This window comes from Syngnathoides biaculeatus, chromosome 14, assembly GCF_019802595.1.
Source record: "Syngnathoides biaculeatus isolate LvHL_M chromosome 14, ASM1980259v1, whole genome shotgun sequence".
NCBI classification, from domain to species: Eukaryota; Metazoa; Chordata; class Actinopteri; order Syngnathiformes; family Syngnathidae; genus Syngnathoides; species Syngnathoides biaculeatus.
The window spans coordinates 4,469,446-4,491,747 of record NC_084653.1 but is presented as its reverse complement, the minus strand read 5'-3'; the positions used below and the strand labels follow the sequence as shown (position 1 = coordinate 4,491,747).

The following is a 22,302-nucleotide window of genomic DNA, read 5'->3' as shown; positions in this document are numbered from 1 at the left end:
ACCTTATGTGTACACTGTACACATTTACAACTGTTGTTGTGTGACTTGTCCAACAAAGAAACAGACTGGTTAGGACTATGGAGGTCGTTAGTGCCGCACCAAAATGCCGCAAAGCACAATGGTCGCAGGAGTGCTGGAGCCTATCACGGCTGTACACCCTGAACTACAGTGAAGAAAATAAGTATTTGAACACCCTGCCATATTGCAAGTTCTCCCACTTAGAAATCATGCAGGGTTCTGAAATTTTCATCGTAGGTGTATGTCCACTCTGAGAGAGATAATCTAAAAAGAAAAATCCAGAAATCACAATGTATGATTTTTTTTTAATGATTTGTGTGATACAGCTGCAAATAAGTATTTCAATACCTGTTTATCAGCGAGAATTCTGACCCTCAAAGACCTGTTTGTCTGTCTTTAAAAGTCCACCTCCACTCCATGTTTTTTGCTGAATCAGATGCACCTGTGTGAGGTTGGTGTTGGTCGTTAGCTGGATAAAGACACCTGTCCACACCATACAATCATTAAGACTCAAACTTGTAACATGGCCAAGACCAAAGACACCAGAGACAAAACTGTTCAACTCCCCATGGCTGGAAAGGGCTACGGAGAAATTGCCAAGCAGCTTGTTGAAAAAAGGTCCACTGTTGGAGCAATCATTAGAAAATGGAAGAAGCTCAACATGACGGTCAGTCTCAATCGCAGTGGAGTCCAATGCAAGATATCACCTTGTGGGGTCTCAATGATCCTTAGAAAGGTGAGGAATCAGCCGAGGACTACACGCCAAGACTTGGTCAATGACCTGAAAAGAGCTGGGACCACCGTTTCCAAGTTGACTGTTGGTAATACACAAAGACGTCATGGTTTGAAATCGTGCATGGCACAGAAGGTTCCCCTGCTTAAACCAACACATGTCAAAGCCCGTCTTAAGTTTGCCAATGACCACTTGGATGATACAGAGGAGTCATGGGAGAAAGGTTTTGTGGTCAGATGAGACCAAAATTGAACTTTTTGGTCATAATTCCACTAACCGTGTTTGGTGGAAGACGAATGATGAGTTCCATCCCAAGAACACCATACTGCGAAGCATGGGGGTGGTAGTGTCACACTTTGGGGGTGTTTTCCTGCACATGGAACAGGACGACTGCACTGTATTAAGGAGAGGATGACCTCGGCCATGTCTTGTGAGGTTTTGGGGAACACACACTTTCCCTCAGTCAGAGCATTGAAGATGGGTCGTGGCTGGGTCTTTCAACATGACATTGACGCAAAGCACACAGGCAGGAAAACCAAGGAGTGACTTTGTAAGAAGCATATCAAGGTTCTGGCGTGCCCTCGTCATTCTCCAGACCTAAACCCAATAGAAAATTTTTGGAGGGAGCTGAAACTCCTTGTTTCTCAGTGACAGCCCAGAAATCTGTCTGATCGAGACCTGGTGAACAACTACAGGAAACGTTGGACCTCTGTAATTGTAAAAGAAGGGCACTATACCAAATATTAACATTGGTTTTCTCAGGTGTTCAAATACTTATTTGCAGCTGTATCACACAATTAAATTGTTTAAAAATCATACATTGTGATTTCTGAATTTTTCTTTTAGGTTTATCTCTCTCACAGTGGGCATGCACCAACAATGAAAATTTCAGACTCCTCCATGATTTCGAAGTGGGAGAACTTGCAATATAGCAGGGTGTTCAAATACTTATTTTCTTCACTGTACTAGGCAAAAATAAGACTTGAAGACATTGAAGATGGGTTTTTACAAGCTCTTTCAACATTACAATGACCCAAAGCACACAGCCAGGAAAACCTAGTTCTGGCGTGGCCTAGCCAGTCTCCAGACCTAAACCCAATAGAAAATCTTTAGAGAGAGCTGAAATGCCGTGTTTCTTAGCGACTGCCCAAAAACCTGTCTGATCTAGAGAATATGTGTGTGGAGGAGTTGGCCAAAATCCCTCCTGCAGTGTGTGCAAACCTGGTGAACAACAACAAGAAACGACCTCTGTAATTGCAAACAAAGCCTACAGTACTAAATATTAACATTGGTTTTCTCAGGTGTTCAAATACTTATTTGCAACTGTATCACACAATGAAGTTATTCAAAAATAATACATTGTGATTTCTGGATTTTTCTTTTTAGATTATCTCTCTCACAGTGGACATGCACCTACGATGAAAATTTCAGACCTCTCCATAATTTTTCAGTGGGAGAACTTCCAATATAGCAGGGTGTTGAAATACTTATTTTCTTCACTGTACTGGCCAGCCGATTGCAGGGCACATGGAAACAGACAATAGTCACACTCAGAATCACACATCGGGGCAATTTCGCATCTCCAATTAATGCATGTTTATAGGATGTGTGAGGAAACCAGAGAAAAGCACGGGGAGAACATGCAAACTCCACACAGTCTGGCCCTGGATTTGAACCTCAGTCCTAAAAACTGTGAGGCCAATGCTCTACAGCTGCGTCACCGTGCCACTATTATGTGTGTGTGTGTGTGTGTGTGTGTGTGTGTGTGTGTGTATATATATATATATATATATATATATATATATATATATATATATTCATATTATAGGAAATTTACAGTGCATGCTTTTTGTCTAAAAGTCATTTGTGCTTTTTTTGTTTATAGTGTTTTTTTTATTAACAGGATTTTTTTTTTTGGTTTACAGTATGATTTATTTCATTTCTTATGCTTTACGGCGGCCTCATAGTTCTGAGGTCCCGGGTTCAATCCCAGCCCCACCTGTGTGGGTTTTCTCCAGGCACTCCCACATCCCAAAAAAAACCATGCAACATTTGGACACTCTTAATTTCCCCTCGGTTCGATTGTGATTGCGGCTGTTTGTCTCTATGTCCCTTGTGATTGGCTGGCAACCAGTCCAGGGTGTACCCCACCTCCTGCCTGTTGACAGCTGGTATAGGCTCCAGCACTCCCTGCAACCCTTGTGAAGATAAGCGGTAAAAAAAAAAAAATGATTGATGGATGGATGTTTTATGACTGTTCATCTCCTAAACACACACTTTATAAACTTTTCTCAGGCAGGAATGAATATTTTCTCACATTTCTCTTGTTTAAACACTCAATGTTCCAACCTTCCTAGATTAAAAAACAAAACAAAACTGTATTCTACAATGAAACCAAAGATCAAAACCTGTTTGAGGCCAAAACATTTATTTGGAAAATAAATACGTATCCATTTAGTTTCATTATATCCAGGACCAGATATAAGCGTTTTCACATAAAAAGAGAAAAACAGTTTTTAGAAATAACAAATTTCATTTTAATGGTCAATCTGTGAGATTGGACACCAAAGGAATTGTTAATAACAATTTAGCCGTATTTTACAATTCCTCTGTTCGTGCCTCTTCCTCCTGGTGTTGCTCTGCTGTAGCGTCTTTTTCTGCTGAAGCACCATGGGGCAGGTGTCTGTTTGTGAGTGTAAAAACATAGCTATGGGTCATTATTGGCCCTCATCTGGACAGAAATATTCTTATCTACAGAAATGTCACTCTTGTGCAGTTCGCTGAAGTTCATTGGCTTTGGTTGTCAAGTGATCAAGGGTTAGTCCATTATCATTATCTTTCTCAATACTTGTCCTCCTCTTCTTCCTCTTCACCATCAAAGAGCCACAATGCTAGCATTGAACAATTATGTAAATTGGGCAAAATGAACATATTCTGTACTTTACAGAAAACAATTGGCAACAAGTTGTGCAGGTGAGCGGTGGTGGTCCTGATACTCAGGGCACGCGATCATGGTGGCGTGCCACTCCTGCAGACGGGCATGCAGACCTAAGCTCAGTGCCGGCCAATGTTCCCCTACAAGCACAATTGCACACTGCCTCTGGATCATCTTCAGATGCTAAGACGTATGTCTGGTGCTGCTTGCAGCATCATAGAAGTGTTCCTAAAGTGAAAATACCCTCAAAATTAAAGTGCTGGCAAACTCAAGAAATCTTGGGATTTAAATGTCAATGTAACACACAGAACCCAACACTCAACTCTGGCACTATACTGTACCTAGGGAATACTCTTCTGTAATCGCTTTAGTGGGAAGGTGGCGAGAGATATTAAATTTGCATTCTATATTTATGTAATGGCCGAGCAGGTTCCTTGGTTTCTTCCTAGGGACCTCATCGAGGAGTATAGTTGATACACTTGAGCTAAAGCTTGAGTCAGACCACTCAGAGACAGAAATAGTACCCAAAGCAATGTTTTGCCCTGCCTGGGAGTTGACCATGTGAAAGGGGCCTGTGCACAGTCCAGTTTTTATTCTATGTCATTAGCACCAAACATCAGAAACGACGGCCCGTGGGTTTGTTTTAACTTAAACGAAGACAAAAAACGTCGACTACAAGGGCTAGTTGTACGGCCGCTTTTAAAAGAAATGTGCCATCGCTGCTGCCAATGACACAGCCAAACCGGAAGTAAGTATTTTCGTACGATCATTTAAAAAAAAACGGGATAGCGCACACAATTGAAATGCTCGCTTTTTTTTTAAAAAGTACCCACTATGCTCATTTCTACGTAGTTTGAGCTCTCGTTTAGCGACCAGACGCCATGAAGAGCTGCTACACATTGTAGCCGAACAGGGGCAAGAAGCTGTGTTGTTAGCACGGTGGACCTTCCTCTCAAAGCGCTGACAATAATGAGATATAAACGGAACCAAGACTCTTGGGATTCAAAAAAATGTTTCCTCACAAATGCCATGGATGGCGCAGAGGATGACATGCTATGGGAACAAGATGAGATATTCATGATGCAATGCAGGAGGCACCGGAACTGGACCAAGTCATTGATGATGAGTTTGACAGTGATGGACCAAAGGTAGATACGATGGATATTTTTGAGATTGGAGAATAGTCAGTCTTGGGCAAGGATGTGTAATGTAGTGGATAAATTGCACCATGCACAAATGTTTTATGCACAAATATGTAATGTGAAAAAATGTTTCAGTTAAACAGTGTTTATTTATTTAAGACCGTAATCTGTTATCAACAGTATTAATAAAATGTTTTGCCATCGTTGAACATTTATTTTAGTTGGTTGAGGGATTCTGTTCTGACAATTGCTGGGACCAGGACAAGCGTGTCCTGTGGCCTGTCCCGAGATATATATTACCGCTACATCAGTACATGCACAAAGATTATTAATGATTGTTGTAAAGACGATTTTTTTGAAAAACAACACATGTACAAAGAATAAAAGTACAAACATAGAAAAATAGAATTACAGATAATTCCCAATATATTGAGCATATATATAGCAGCAAATTGATTGGTAGAAGGGTTTTCCTGATTTTTTTTTTAGGTCAACTTTGGGGTTGTGCATTATACTTCAGGACGCATTGTACTCGAGAAATCACAGTAATTAAGTAGCTAAGAAAATGGATGGCTCAATAATTATCCTACTGCAGATTTTGAAAAGGAAATATTTACATACCACACCCACAGAGCTGCACCACCGACCACCATTGCACCTCTGACAATAGGAGGTTCGACGTATCTTGAATCACAAGGAGGAATTTTGCTATAAACAGAGAAAAAAATTTCCCAAAAAACTGTCCCATCAAGCAGATGACACAAAAGGACTAGCTGATGACTTGAACACCTTCCTTTGCATAATTGAAAAGGACATTTTCACACCCCATACGCCATCCAGCTGTGCCACTGCCAATTACCTCATCTCTGACTCCCGCGTTGACCATCCACGAAGAGAATGTGAGACATCTTGAAACAACAAAAGATCAACAAAGCAGCAGTCTATGTGTACCAGCTCGCTCTGGTCTTCACACAGATCTTGATAATTATGCAAGGTAAAATCCTGTTTCAATCGTTTCACCATCATCCCAGTACCCAAGAAACTTGCAATCTCAGGTCTGAATGACTACAAGCCTGTCGTCCTGATATCTATGATCTTGAAGTCCTTTGAATGGCTCATGTTGGACCATCTCAAGAGCTTTGCAGGTTCCCTGTTACACACCCTGCAGTTTGCCTACCGAGCAAACAGACCTGCAGGTGAGGCAATGAACATGGGACTTTTCTGTCATTCTCTTATTTTTGGGGATGTGGCTTACCAAAAATCAGTTGGATGCGATTACATGGAAGCACAGTGGAACCACAGGCTCAACCACAACCTATCCATCCTTCCAAATCATTGTTATCATAAAACCAGTTTAATAACACATTTTTAATGATTTTTTTTTTGTATTTTTAGCACAAAAAAAATCAAACATATTTGCCTTTTGTGTTTTAGGTAAAAGTACATTAACTTAAACACCACAAATTGTGATTTGATGATAGATGACAAGCACAACCTTGAGGTGCAGTATACATGGATCATTATTTTATTTATTACTGTCGACTCATTCCAGATTTCCCACCGCACATTCTGATTCAGTTAGTTTTGTCCTCAATAGCACTGCGTGAAACTGCAAAAACCATGACACATTAAATGTGTAATTCTCAATAAGACAGTTTAATAAACAACGAAGAAAAATAACATGGATCTCCTGTCTCGTCAGTATGTAGCTGTTGGTAAAGAGTCACACTTTACCCAAGAGGAGACTGCGGGGAGCAGAAAAACAGCATTGCAGGAATGTGAAGACTGGAGGAAGTGTTCGGCCTGTTTGTGTATTTTGTAATTTAACAGGAACGTACTCTTATGGGAATGACTTGTGGTCAGGTTAAACTTTTTTTGTGTTTTAATCTCAGATCACACACAAGCTTTCTTGACAGCGCAGCCACTTGAAGAAGCTAGACAGACTGCTGAGAACTTCATAAAGGTTGGTCCTGACTACCAGTGATCCATCTTTTTTCCATTTTCATTGTGCTTTTATGTTGTTAGTCCAGACAACTAATGATCCATTTTTTCTGTTTTCATTGTGCTTTTATGTTACGAGGAACAAAGGGTTAAACTTGGAAAGGAAATTTAGGGCTAATGTCAATAAGAAAATCTGTCATAAGAAACAATAAAATTCTCAACTTCCTTAGCCTCAGCTTGATGTCACCCTACTGGGACTCACTCGTGCCTCTTAAAAAAGTGGCAGCCGTAAAATGTGAAAAATGTACTGTAGGGAGAGTGGTGTAATATGAGACGTTTGATCTGCCCCTTATTGGTAACCAGCTATGATTTATTTTTGTTTTGTTTGTTTTTTAAATTGGGCACGGGACTAAATATTTAGGTAGAGGAATATATTTCATGTCATCTGTGAAAGTAAGAATCCCATGGCAGAAGTGGTTTGACAGTTATGTCCCCAAAACACTTTGTTGTAAAAGTTAAAGGGGAATAACGGTGATTTGGATTAACAATGTATCCAATAGGACAAGTCATATCTACTTTGTCTTGAAAATGTTGATCGGTCAGATCATCATCAGATGAAGGTAAATCAGCGCTGACCATAATTGTGTCCCATCATGAGCGAGCCTTTGTTGCCGCATGTATTTCGTCACATCCGCGCACGTAGGTCATGTGACTCACCAAAATGGCGGCGCCCTTAAAAATTTGTAATTGACGATAAGAATCTTTTGAAAACACCATTAAATGAGAGAGGATTAACATCACATTTTCAAGATACAGTACATATGACATGACCTTTTGCATACATGGTTAATCCAAACCACTGGAATTCCCCTTTAAATTTACTCATGATTTTCTTAATGTTAGTGTAAAGACTAACGTATATCATTTCAAATTTGTTTTATACATCAGTGAATATGTGGAGTACTGTTGTGCGACTGACTAGTGTGTTAGCCTTACAGTTCTGATGACCAGAGTTCAAATTCCGGCCCAGCCTGTGTGGAGGTTTCATATTCTGCCTGTGCCTGCGTGGGTTTTCTCCAGGCAGTCCAGTTTCCTCTCACATCATCCCAGAAACATGCATTAATTGGATACTCAAAGTTTACCTTGGGTGTGGTTGTGAGTGCGAATGGTTGTTTGTTACAACTGTCCTTTGAAAAAGTATTTGCCCCCCCCCTTTATTTTTTTGCATATCTATCACACACAAATAATCAAACCAATTTTATTATCACCGAGACACACCAAGGAAATACAACATGTATTTTTCAAATGATAATCCAATTTATTTAGGCTCCCCAAAAATCCAAACCTTTCTGACCCTCTGTGAAAAGTGATTGCCCCCTCAACATAATAAAGGGTTGTGCCACCCATGGCAGCAATCACCAAAATCAAGTATTTGGGATAATTGGTGTTGAGTCTTTCAGATCACTCTGGAGGAATTTCGTACCACTTTTTGGAGAATTGTTTCAACTCCGCCATATTTGAGGGTTTTCTACCATGAACTGCCCGTTTAAGGTCACAACACAGCAGCTCAATTGAATTTAAATCCAGACTTTGACTTGGCAACATCAAAACATATTTTTTGGGGGGGTTTGGCCATTGAGAAGTGGTTCTGGTTTGTTTTGGATCATTGTGCTGCTGCATTATCCAAGAGCGCTTGAGTTTGATGGCACGAGCTGATGGCCGGACGTTCTCCTTCAAGATTTTCTGGTACACAGCAGAATTCCTTGTTCCATCAATCAAGTTCCATCAAGTTGTCCTGGTCCTGAGCGAGCAGACCATCACATTGCCACCACGATGTTTCACTGTTGGTATAATGTTCTTTTTATCAAATGCTCTGCCATTTTTAATGACAGGTGTAGTGGGCCGCACACCTTCAAAAAAGTCCGATATTTGACTCATCACTCCACAGAATGTTTCTCCAAAAATCTTGAGGAGCCTTAAGATGTTTTTTGCAAATGTGCGACAAGGCTTTGTGTTCTTTGCTGACAGCAGGCGTTTTTGTCTCGGAACTCTCCCATGGATGCCATTTTTGCCCAGTGTCTTTCTTATGGTAGAGTCATGAACACTGACCTTCCTGACCCTCTGTAGATGTTGTTTGAGGTTCTTTTGTGACTTCCTTGATGAGTCCTCATTGCACTCTTGGGTGTAATTTTAGTTGGTCTTCCACTCCTAGGAAGGTTTGCCCCTGTTCCCAGTTTTCTCCATTTGTGGGTAATGGCTCTGACAGTGGCTTGCTGGATCCCAAGCCTTGAAAATGGCTCTGTAACCTTTTCCAGACTCAACCTTTCCCAAATTTGTGCTTAGTCACAATGATTTTGACTTTTAAGGGGGGGCAGTTACTTTTTTCACAAAGGGTCTGAAAGGTTTGGATTTCTTTTGGGCCTTAACAAATTGGATTGTCATTTGAAAACTGTATTTTGTAGTTCCTCAGGTTGTCTCTAAGTGATATTAAAATTTGTTTGGTGATTTGAAATCTTTTTGTGTGATAGATATCCACCCCCCAAAAAACAGGGGGCAAATACGGCACTGCATATGCCCTGCGATTGGCTAGCAATCAGTTCAGGGTGTACCTTGCCTCCTGCCCGACGTTAGCTGGGATAGGCTTCATCACTCCCGCGACCCCTGTGAGGATAAGCGACTCAGATAATGGATGTATGAATCAATAAATATATGTATGAGTTGTGAAATCAGATGCTAGAACAAGAGTGAAAATGCACCATGTTAGCTGTAGGTGTTACTTAATTTAAAATGGTAGTCATGGGGGAAGCTGCGCAATATGGGCAGGTGCAAGTTGAGCAGCACAGTTGGGCTAAATTGTGGCACAAGACAGCTTTTTTAAAAACCTTTTTTCAAATATTGTTAACTGTTGTGTGTCCACTGAATCTGCTTGTTTGTAAAGGGGCACAGCATCCTGAAATATACAGTCCTGTATTAGTTTGCCCCCAAAATGTAATTACTTTCCTGTCTTCATCCTGAAAAGGAAAAGTGTGTCTCTCAACTGACGCTTTTGTCCCTTCTGGTGTGCTCCTTGCTGTCTCTCCCATCAGTCCATTTCGCCAGTCGGAGGCAGCACTGAGCTTTGGCGGCCCCTGCAAGCTCTTCCCCTGCTGCCTCCATCCAGTGGCATCCGCAATCTTTTCCTGCTGTCCGATGGCCACCTCCAGAATGCCGAGGTCACCATGAAGCTGCTCAGGGACAATGTTGAACATAGCCGCCTCTTCACATGTGGCATCAGGTCAGATACGGATCAAGATGGTCACAGGTCACTGAAAAATGCAGGACATTTACTTCTGGTTTCTGATGAAAATCCAGGTCGTACTTTGGATATGTTGAAAAAGATTATCCTATAGGCTTGTCTTTAGGTCTTATGTGTGTTAAGAGTGGATTCATCCTGATTTTAGGGACAGAAAGAGGTACGAGCCAATAATCTTAAATAACAAAGGCGTTCAACAGTCATGACCAAAAAATCATGTGTAGGGAACACCAACTTCTGCCGAATCAAGACGTGACGTGGAATAGAATGTACCTTATTAAAGCAGGAAACAACACGGAAACGATCGTAAATGAAAACAAAAATTTCTTACGCAATGTCATTTTCTTGTTTCAGGCCTACTATGCAATTCTTAAAATAAATACATAAATAAATAATTAAAATGTTTTTGTATTTGGCTTGCCACCCCAAAGTCAGCTACAATAAACTTCAGCTCACCTTCAACCCTTTTGACGATATGCTGCATAAAAAATGAATTGTTTAGGTTTTTTTCTAATCATTACTTTTGTGCAAAATATATTCTTTTTTAAAATTTTAGTCCAAAAATGTTTGAAATGAAAATGATTGATTTAAAAAATCTAATTAAAATCATCTTCTATGGAAATGTGGATGACATCCTCTCGCTGTCACAGAGCAAATTTAAAATAATTCCTCCTAGTGTTATATCTAGGGTTGATTTATAGTCAAACTACATTGTTTGTTACATGAGCGATTAGACATTTTGCAAGTTACGGATTTTTGCATTATACGTAGATATTCTCGCTGTTTACTTATTTTTCATATTCATCTATTGTACATTCCTGCTAATTTACCGGTTACGCTTCACTGTAGTAAAAGAGGCAGTGCCAGGGCCACCCCTCACGTGTAGTGCTGGGAAATGTAGTGTAAAGTCGATATACTCTAAAAAGCATGAGAAAAAATAAGAGTTTTCAACCTGGATTTAAAAACATTCACACTTGGGGCTGACCTCAACTTTGTTGGCAACTTATTCCATTTGTGTGCAGTATAATAGCTAAATGCTGCTTCACCATGTTTGCTTTGGACTCTGCGCTCGACTATTTGACCTGACTCAGTCCATCTCAGAGCACTACTGGGTTTGTATTCCGTAAGCATTTCTTTCATGTATTCAGGACCTAAATCTTTTAGTGATTTATAGACCAGTAGCAGAACTTTAAAAACTATTATAAAACTGATTGGAAGCCAGTGCAAGGACTTTAGGATTGGAGTTATATGCTTTTACCGCTTGGTTTTGGTCAAAACGCGAGCTGCAGCATTCTGAATGAGCTGCAGCTGTTTAATACTCTTTTTTTTTGGGGGGGGGGAGTGCAGTCATAAGACCATTACATTAGTCAAGTCTACTTGAGATAAAAGCATGGATGAGCCTTTCCTGGTCTGCTTGACACTCTTCCCTCTAGATACGTTCTTCAGGTGGTAGAAATCAGTTTTTGTGATTGATTTGATATAATTGTTGAAAGTTAAGTCAGAATCAATCAGAACACCAAGGTTTTGGACTTGGTCTTTGTTTTTAAAGATAGAGAGTCCAGGTGTTTATGAACAGCAGTTCTCTTTTCTCTATTGCCAAAAACAATTGTTTCAGTTTTGTGATTTAGCTGGAGAAAATTTTGGCTCATCAAGTTATTTAGCTGATTTAGCCAGTGGCACAATACCTCAATTGAATTGTAGCCATCCATCTTAAAATTTTGGCAAAAAAATGTGAGCTTTCATCCAAACAATCCCATATCGGATCGGTCATGGCCTGGATTAGCACCGTCCGCCCCTGCCACCGTTAAGATCCAGGCTGTCGGTGGAAATTCAGCTACTGTGAGTCAAAGACAACCAAGAGGATGAAACTGCCTTCTTCGGCAAAATAAGAAGAGGAAAGCACAGAGCCTAAAACTGAGTCTGGGGACTTTGAACTTTGGGACTGTGACTGGAAAAGCTCAGGAGTTGGTTGACATGATGATTAGGAGAAAGTCTGATATATTTTGCATCCAAGAGAGCAGGTGGAAAGGTAGCCAGGATAAAAGTTTAGCGGCAAGGTTTAAATTATTTTATCATGGAGTAGATGGGAAGAGAAATTGAGTAAGGTTATTTTAAAGGAGGAGTTAGCTAAGAATGTCTTTTAGGTGAAAAGAGTATCGGACCGATTGATTAGGTTGAAACTTGAAATTGAGGGTGTTATGTATAATGTGATTAGTGGGTATGCCCCACAGGTAGATTGTGACCTACAGTTGAAAGAGAACTTCTGGAAGGCACTAGATGAAGTAGTTCTGACCATCCCAGACACAGAGAGGGTTGTGATTGGTGCAGATTGTAATGGACATGTTGGTGATGAAGAAGATATGAGTAAGTATATTATCCAAGAAAGGAATTTTGAGGAACAGATGGTGGTAGACTTTGCAAAAGGATGGAAATGGCAGTAGTGAACACATTTTTCCAGAAGAGGCAGGAACATTTACAAGACCTACAAGAACAGAGATAGAAGCATGCAGATGGATTAAGTTTTGTTTAGACGATGTAATCAGAAGGAGGTTACTGAAAGGTAGGTGTGGGAGAGTGTAGTACAATAGCATAAGATGGTGGTGTGTAGGATGACTCTGGTGGTGGGGAGGAAAATTAAAAAGACAAAGGTAGAGCAGAAAACCATGTGGTCGAAGCTGAGAAAGGAAGAATGTTGTGGGGCCTTTTGGAAAGAGGTGAGACAGGCTATCGATGGACAGGAGGAGCTCCCGGAAAACCAGACTACTACTGCCAAGGGGATCAGAGAGCTAGGCAGAAGAGTACTTGGTGTATCTTCTGTTAGGAAAGGGGAGAAGGAGACTTTGTGGCAGAACCTCAAAGTACAGGAAGTCATACAACGAAAAAAGGATGTGAAGACGAAGTGGGACACTGAGAGGACTGTTGAGAGGCGAAAACAATAGATTGAGGTTTTACATAGGGCTGTCACGAGCAAGGGGCAAAGGGTTGGACCCAAATGCAGGACTCCGAAGCAGTGGCATGATGTTGTGGGTGGTTTTATTCCAGGCAGTCACAAAACCACGTGGCAACAGGCAAGTTCCAAAACAGGAAAACGAGGTCGGATAACTGCAGTGAAGTGTGAGAGATAATCTAAAAAGAAAAGTCCAGAAATCACAATGTAAGATTTTTTTTAATGATTTATTTGGGTGATACAGCTACAAATAAGTATTTGAACACCTGTCTATCAGCTAGAATTCTGACCCTCAAAGACCTGTTAGTACGCCTTTAGAACTCCACCTCCACTCCACATGTTATACTGAATCAGATGCACCTGTGTGAGGTCGTTAGCTGCATAAAGGCACCAATCTACTTCATACAATTAGTAAGACTCAAACTTGTAACATGGCCAAGACCAAAGACCTGTACAAAGACACCAGTGACAAAATTGTACAACTCCACATGGCTGGAAAGGGCTACAGAGAAAATGCCAAGTAGCTTGGTGAAAAAAAGGTCCACTGTTGGAGCAATCATAAGAAAATGGAAGAAGCTAAATGGTCAATCTCAATCGGAGTGGAGCCCCATGCATGATATCACCTCGTGAGGTCTCAGTGATCCTTAGAAAGGTGAAGAATTAGCCCAGGACTACACGACAGGACTTGGTCAATGACCTGAAAAGAGCAGGGAACACCATTTCCAAAGTGACTCTTGGTAATACACTAAGACGTCATGGTTTGAAATCCTCTATGGCACGGAAGGTTCCCCTGCTTAAACCAGCACGTGTCGAGGCCCGTCTTAAGTTTGCCAATGACCATTTGGATGATACAGAGGAGTCATGGGAGAAAGTTTTGTGGATAGATGAGACCAAAATGGAACTTTTTGTTCATAATTCCACTAACCGTGATTGGAGGAAGACCAATGATGAGTTCCATCTCAAGAACACCATCCCTACTATGAAGCATCGGGGTGGTAGCATCATGCTTTGGGGGTGTTTTTCTGCACATGGGAGAGGACATCTGCACTGTATTAAGGAGAGGATGACTTCAGCCATGTATTGTGATATTTTGTAGAACAACCGCTTTCCCTCAGTCAGAGCATTGAAGATGGGTCGTGGCTGGGTCTTTCAACATGACAATGACGCAAAGCACACAGCCAGGAAAACCAAGGAGTGGCTCTGTAAGAAGCATATCAAGGTTCTGCCATGCCCTCGCCAGTCTCCAGACCTAAACCCAATAGAAAATTTTTGGAGGGAGCTGAAACTCCTTGTTTCTCAGCGACAGCCCAGAAATCTGTCTGATCTAGACCGGGTGAACAACTACAGGAAACGTTTGACCTCTGTAATTGCAAAAGAAGGGTACTATACCAAATATTAACATTGGTTTTCTCAGGTGTTCAAATACTTTTTTGCAGCTGTATCACACAATTAAATTGTTTAAAAAATCATACATTGTGATTTCAGAATTTTTCTTTTAGGATCATCTCTCTCACAGTGGACATGCACCAACGATGAAAATTTCAGACTCCTCCATGATTTATAAGTGGGAGAACTTGCAATATAGCAGGGTGTTCAAATACTCATTTTCTTCAATGAACTAGGCAAAAATAAGACTTAACTAGACTTGGTTTTGGTGGCACAGGAACACTGGGCCATGGCAACGAGGCAAATAAACCCGAGAATTTCGTATACTCACACACACTCTTGCAGTCTCGTCCAAAAAAACTGACAACTAGTAACACAACACATGAGGCTTAAGTAGATGGCATAATTAGAGCCACTGAGGCGGAGGTGAAGAGCTGCTGCTGGAAGCAGCTGGGCACAGGGCAGTGGCTTGGCCACGCCCCTGACAAGGGGAGTTGAACTGAATAGACAGGAAGCTGAGCTGGTGGAAATGAAGAGGATGAGGTTCTTGATTAATGTTGTATGTTTTAAAATTGGACACTGCCAAGCACCAGAAAGAGGAAGAAACCATTTTTGCTTATGAAACCCAATTATCTTTAAGCACCAAAACAATATGCAGAGAAATGTTGTCACTGGTTGTCTCATAGTAACAATGATTTCTCATTACGAGTAACTTTATCATTAAAGTGAAAAACAAGTTTCTTTTGTTGTCATTACAATGAGTAACTTTCTTGGTACAATAACAAACAAGTTTCTTTCATTCTACCATGTCCCTCTCGGGCAGGGGTGGCGAACCTGTGGCTCTTGTGCCGTATGCAGCTTTTCATGTGGCTCTCGTGAAGGCAGGAAAGCTTATTGAAGTTCGACTTTTGAACGTGCACGCGTGCTTTACTTGAGTTCGTTATGGTAGTTGCATGTGCGCTTTGCTTGCGTTTATTAGGATTGCTGAAAGTAGTGTGACATCAAGCTCAGTGTGTGTGGGCGTGTGTGTCTGTGTGAGTGAAATGGCGTGTGCAGCAGCTGTGAGATGAAAAAAAAGCATGTGTAGGTGATAAGAGTGACAAGTTTCATGATGGTGACGGGGGAACTGTCATGAACGGGACTCGAGGGCGGACCCAAATGCACGACTCGGGTGACAGGCAACCGGTAAGGAGAAAGTCTTTAATCGTTCCAGAGTCGATCACCATGGAGTCACTCAGCACAAACAGCAGGAACAGGAGCGACAGGCTTACAGGGTAGGTCGGGAGACAGGCGTCGGTCGGTACACAGGGGGTTGGCGTCAGGAATGCGGAAGTGCGGGAACGAGGCATGCGAGGCGACGATCTGGCGAAGACCAGTCGTCCACTGAGTCCTATAAGTACAAGGGTTAATCAACGGAGATGAGGCACAGTGCGCGCCTCCTAATCATCGTCGGTCTGCTGGGACACGCCCAGCCAGGGCTGGAATGGCGGGGCCATGACATGAACAGTTGCAGAATACCAATTAGAGGAGGACACATTGATGTCAAATGTGCAGAGGAGCCAATAAAGCCATTCAAGCAGTAAATAAGTGCTTCGTGGCTTTATTGTTCCGGCCATCCAGCTCAGCTGTGCAACAAGAGAACGGAGTTAACCCTGAGGATTACAACCATTTTCCCTGCGTCTCCCGACCACGGTCAGGTTACCGTAGCAGGAAAGATTAACACAGTATTTTTGCGAAACTGCCATGCACTTTGAATGATCGTAACTCAAAGTTCCCTAGTTGTATTGTGATCTTTGGAGAAAATAATTCATCAAATTCATTCAAATTGGAGGTGAAAAATGCACAGTTAAAAGAAAATATGTGGATGAGCACAGGATGTTTGTCCTAGAGTGGGAGAGCTCGTTTTTTTTTTTTTTTTTTTTTTTTTTGGAGGGCAAATGTATGCCACTTTTTAGTCAAGACATTTTTCTTGCTTTTCACAGCTTCAAATCTTCACTTGAGCTCATTCCATGCTAACATCGACCTGGAATTTCCAAATGCGACTGAACTTCGCAGTAATAAGTTAGTCACTTTGAAAAATAAGACAGAAAAGAAGATGCAGTTAAAAAAATGTGGCAACCAGAGATGAATGCTTGCATCGTGTCAACTGGCTTTGAACATTGCAAGGGCCAAAAAGCCATACAATGAAGGAGAATTTATTAAAATGTCGCAGAAGTCTTGGGTCCTCAAAACGAAAATCTTAAACAAATGGTATTCAACTGTGCCGCCACACCTTTGCACAGAGAATATCGGACATTAGCATCCCTATAAATGATGCACAGTTGCACTCAGACATCTAATCATATGAGTATTCCAGTGTTGAATGTTGTGGCATACAAGAACAAGACTTGGTTGAACTGGTAGTTTGTCTGTGTGAGAAAGAGCCCAATCCAATACAAAATTGACAATCATTCAGGGTGAGCTAAGGTATGTGTGTGAGGAGGGAATTATGTTCATGTGTATGATGTGGCTCTTTGCAAGGGCACGGTAAAATATGGCTCATGATCTCTGACTTGTTGCCCACCTCTGCTTTAAGGGCTGTGTAGAAATCTCAAGTTTCTTTATTGAAAAATGAAATAAAATATGAGTGACACTTTACAAGCTTTGTTGTTTTTCTGTAACTCAAGAATGGAGGGATTAGAATTATGTAGTTGTTTTTTTTTAACCTGGATTTTTTTTCTTCTTTTTAGCTCCACAGCCAATAGACACATGCTGAGAACGCTGGCTCAGGCAGGGTGTGGAGCCTATGAATATTTTGATGCCAAAAACAAGCACAAGTGGGCAGGGAAGGTGAGGAAATAAATTGGACATGAGCCATCATGTTTGTTGCACGTTATTCATTCAAGATTTTGACTGCTGGCAGTCGTGATGGCAACAAATTTAGGACTTGTTGTCTTGGTTGCAGGTGGCATGTCAGGTGAAGCGCATGGCCTCTCCTGGCTGCAGTTCTGTTTCAGTCAAGTGGCAGCAATTCAACCCATCAGCACCTCCTCCTGTGCAAGCCCCTAAGCAGCTCCATGCACTCTTCAACGATTGCCCCACACTGGTCTATGGCTTCGTGCCACACTGCACACAGGCATGAAAAATTTCTGTTAGTGTTAGTTGTATTCATTTGAACATGGGCAGCACGGTAGATCATTGGTTAACAAATCTGCCTCACAGTTCTGAAGTTGTACATTCAAATCTGGGCTGTGGTGTTTCTGTGAGGAGTTAGAATGCTCTCCCTGTGACTGCGTGGGTTTTCTTTGGGTAGTGTGGTTTACTCCCATATTCCAAAAACGTGTATGGTATGATAATTGAGACTCAAAAATTATGTATTTATTCATATTTAAAATTATATGTGCATTTGGCTTGTGAACACTTGTCCTCTTGTCCAAAGTCTGCTAGGATTGGCTTCAGCACACCACCAATCCAAGTGAGGATATACAGTACAGACAATTGATGGATGGATAATTTGATCTTCATCTTCAGATTCATCTTTATTGCCCAAGTACATTTGTTGAACAAGGAATTTGTCTCCAGTCGTTGGAGTCTAGGTGTCCTCCTTAGCCTAGCAGAGATGGTGAAGTGGCTTGATCTTAGTGAACCTGTGGATCGTCTTGCTTGTGATTCAGACATTTCAAAAACATGATTTAGAATGCCATGGTCAAACTGCCAGTGGATCTCTTAAAGTCATCTCAATCTGCACTTTCAAAACTGTCATGTAATTCCAGATGAGTTGTTTTGGTCCACCTATTCACTGTTTTTACCACAGGCTTTGCAGATTTCTGTCTTTGCGTGTTTGTTACTATTAGTTGGTGGATTTAACTGTGATCAGAGCTAGCAAAGCTACATAAGGAAGATATATAAGTCCTACAGCGTGCTAAAGCGGTGGTCAAAATGTTTGTCTCCCTGGTGGGACAGTCAACGTGCTACTTATATTTAGAAAGTCTATGGCTAAATTTTGTCCCCCAAGAATAATTTGTTATCTGGGTGTTTTTGGTCCAATTCAGCTGCCAGCACTTCACATTAGCCTGAGGTGGAATGTAAACAACAGCAAAGATAAACATTTATATGTTGAGTCTAAAAAATGGGCCAAATCTGGACTGCAGTGTTTATGATATCCATACACCAACTTTTATGGTCACTTAGAACCATTTTACACCACCTTTACTTGAAAGCTCTTTGAGATGCTTCGTTTGGTGAAGTTGGAAGCTGGCCATTGGTAGTATGTGGTCAAGGATACATTCACTGATTTCCGGTAGATTGAGTACCAGAACTTGCAATGCCTTTATTTGAAATCTTCACAGATAAGATAAGATAAGATAGTGCCCCAAAACATTTGGGATTTGTGTGGAAGTTGGTAAGAAAATGTTTCAGAGTGGGGTGGCTGATGTTTAATGAGTCTTCCTTTGCATAAGTAAGTGGTATAGGGTTACCAAGAACAAAGAAAAGTTACAAAAACAAAGAATATCCGTGCATCAATTTTCATAGCCGCTTATCCTCAGGAGGGTGGCGGGAGTGCTGGAGCCTATCCCAGCTGTCAACGGGCAGGAGGCAGGGTACACCCTGAACTGGTTGCCAGCCATTCGCAGAGCACATTGAGACAAACAGCCACACTGACAATCACACCTCGGGGCAATTTAGAGTGTTCAATTAATGTTGCATGTTTTTGGCATGTGGTAGGAAACCGGAGTGCCTGGAGAAAACCCACGCAGGCACGGGGAGAACATGTAAACTCCACACAGAGATCGAACCCTGGACCTCAGAACTGTGAGGCCAACTCTTTCCAGCTGCCCCACCGTGCCACCAATACAAAGAATACATCACTAAAAAGACAGACAAAGCCAAAAAACAAGTATCAAGTTGAGAAAAATATTACATGAGTTGGGATACTCACTCAGTTGAAACTTAATCCTTTTAAGTTTCAAGTTTGGGGAAAGCCGAATAAAAACTCAGAATTTATTTAATTTAAAAGAGAATTATTTCATATTTTACAAAAAAAATGTTTTCTGCACTCCCCTCCTGTTATAGGCTACCCTGCTTGGAAACCTTAGCGGCCAGGAGCTTAGAACCATGGTGTCCACTAATGAACTGCAGAAGACCAGGGGCACTGTAAGTGGATCTCTGGAGCCCTGTAAAATAACGGGTTGGTCATGTGCTGTAATGTGTTTCCATTCAGTTTCTTCACAAGTTGACAGCGAGAGCTCTCATCAGAGACTATGAAGATGGAAACTTGGCTTCCAACGAAGCTGAACATGAGGTGTCATACAAATATAAATAGTAGTTTTCCACCATCCTTGTGATTTATGCAATTCCAATAAAGTAGAGCTGCTTACCCTTTGAAGACCTCTGGCAGACAAGCACTGGGTAGTAAAATTGCAATTTATTGCCACAACAGCATAATCACAAGTTAATGATTCTAATATCAATGTTAGAAAGACCTTTAAAAACTTTTACATGAGGTGTCACAAGTATGAGGTGGAAAAAAAAATTACTGTATACCACCACCTTTTGATCACCAATGACAAGCATACGGCAGATAGCTTGTCACACTTTCTTTCTTCTTGATGGCACTCAAATACATGACACCACTCGGAGAAGATCAAAATCAAAGTCTGTTGTTCACAAAAAGCTGATACTAGTGAAAGCCCTGTCAGGTTAAAGAAAATCAGAAAGTGGAAACCACCCAAATCAAACGCAGTAACAGGCTAAACATGGCTTCACAGAACCAACACTTCAAACCACATGACCACTAGTAATCGCCTCTGCAACATTCATGACATTGAAACACTCGCTTACTCTTGAAGTGACTCGTCAGCTTGAAACAGTGGTGCCTCCCCGTGAAAGAGTGCTGCTCCCTCAAAACAGGCTAAATACACGCGAAACATAGGCGAAAGATAATCCTTTGTTCTTGGCGTATTTTGACCTTTTTTATCCTCACAGACATGTAGTCAGACACCTGGCAACTGTCCTAAATGTTATGTCCTCAGGGGATGAAAAGCCAGTTGAAGTCCTTCATCATTAACTTGAGCAAAGAGTTCTCCATCCACCAGCTTTGTTGCCATTGACGAAAGGGTTTGCTGTGTTTTCTTTTCACTTTGAGTGATTCATCCATCTGTTTCCACATCAATATGTCATTACACAAGTCTTTATGACCTTTAGGAGCCAATTCAAGCAGAGAACGGCTTTACGGATATCCCCAAGTTGTTGGCAGAAGAAGATGTGGACATCCTCCCCTACATCAACTGGACATTTCCTCAGAGCGGCATAGAAGATGAGGAGGAGGAGGAGAAGGAGGAGGAGGACTATGTGATTTGTGACGATTTGTTTGGGTTCCTTCCCAGTCTCGCCGTCTCGGTTGTTAATTTGACCACTGATCATCTTTACAAATGTCTGTCTTTCTAAGTGTTTTGTCCCTGTGTTTTTTTGCAGAATTCAGTGTCTCAATCAGACTGCAGTCAATTAGACTTCCGTGTGTCACCAGAGTATTTTCCCACGGTTTGTCGCTCTGCTCAATTTTTTTCTTTTTTTTTTTTGAGGACTGTCTGTGTAGAGCCTATACTAAACTTTTCCTTTTTTTTTTTCTTTTCATAGAGTCCCAGTCTAGCTCCATCCCCTTCAGGAGGGTTCGGTCATATTACTTGTGCCTTTGATGCGCTACCAAAGACAATATGCTGCAATTTGAAGCCCATTTCAGCTGAATTTGGACCAATGAAACCCAAAGTTTCCCATCCTTCGCATAATGTTGGGGTTGACCTTTCAACTTCACTTCAATTTTTTGATGCTCCTCCACTTTCTGATGAAACTAGTCCTCCAAATGTAAAGAAACCAACACCAGTGAGCCTATCAGTTATTCCTCCTGCACCACTTCCTGTTAACCATCCTTTGCCTGGTGTTCCTCCACCTCTTCCCCAGCCTTCCTTTGTTGCTCACCCACTCCCATATTATGGGAGAAGAAGAATCATTTCTTCTCCTTCACCTGGCACCCCATCATTTGTTCCTCCTCCACCATCACCTGTTGACTGTCTTTTATTTGCTCCACCTCCATCTGTTGCTCATTCCCTTCCATATTTTGTGCATCCATCTTCTGCTCTTCCATCACCACCTCCACCTGACGGCCCATCATTCATTCCTCTTCTACCACCACTACTTCTTGGACATCCTTTATCTTGTGCATATCCACCTCTTTCTGTTGGCCATCCAACATCTGTTGCTTTTCCACCACCATCCTCATCTCCACTTGCCAGTGTATTATTCGATGCTTCTCTACCACCAGCTAGCCATACATCCGTCACACTTTTTGGAAGTTCAACTCCGTCACTTGGCCTGGCTGCATCCACGTATGACAAAAACGGTGGCTCACTGCTCCCACAACATCAGACACATGTTATTTCAGGCCACCTTGGTGGAGATATATGTGAGCAGTTATCCAAGAGAGTAATTCGAGGTGAATCGTTTCGGCTTTCTAAAGCGAACAAGAAAACAATATTCCAAGACAAAACTTCAATCCAGTGTGAAAACAAAGTTGGTTTTTCATTTCTGGGCCTAGCTGCAAGCAAGGCTGCACTTGCTGAAGTGCAACAAGGAAATGATCTCAGAAACAGAAGTTTCAACTTCACTTCAGCCATGCCAAAATTTGAAGTAGCTCATCGCCCTTCTTTGTAAGTCTTTATACATGTGACTTAAAAAGACTTTAAATTGTTTTGTTTATGATTTTTTTTATTTTAATGTACGCTTGTACTTGCGTGTGTGTCTGTGTGTGTATGTATTGTCATTGGTCAGGTCAATACTAAAATATCAATATTCCGACTTTCCCATTCCTAAAATTGACATGACAAAAATAAAAATATTCCTTCATATCTATATTTCAGCAAATATAGCAAATGT

The 22,302-nt window shown here is 41.4% G+C and overlaps 1 protein-coding gene across 1 annotated transcript in view; it reads left to right on the top strand.

Annotated features, from left to right (window-relative positions):
- Positions 1 to 22,302, top strand: part of parp4 (poly (ADP-ribose) polymerase family, member 4) — a 117,355-nt gene that overhangs the window by 66,729 nt on the left and 28,324 nt on the right. The window contains 11 exon segments of the mRNA XM_061841226.1: positions 6,721 to 6,791; positions 9,856 to 10,043; positions 17,124 to 17,223; positions 17,339 to 17,509; positions 19,447 to 19,527; positions 19,595 to 19,675; positions 20,406 to 20,461; positions 20,463 to 20,490; positions 20,578 to 20,724; positions 20,848 to 20,913; positions 21,010 to 22,076. Coding sequence (XP_061697210.1) covers positions 6,721 to 6,791; positions 9,856 to 10,043; positions 17,124 to 17,223; positions 17,339 to 17,509; positions 19,447 to 19,527; positions 19,595 to 19,675; positions 20,406 to 20,461; positions 20,463 to 20,490; positions 20,578 to 20,724; positions 20,848 to 20,913; positions 21,010 to 22,076 — 2,056 coding nt within the window.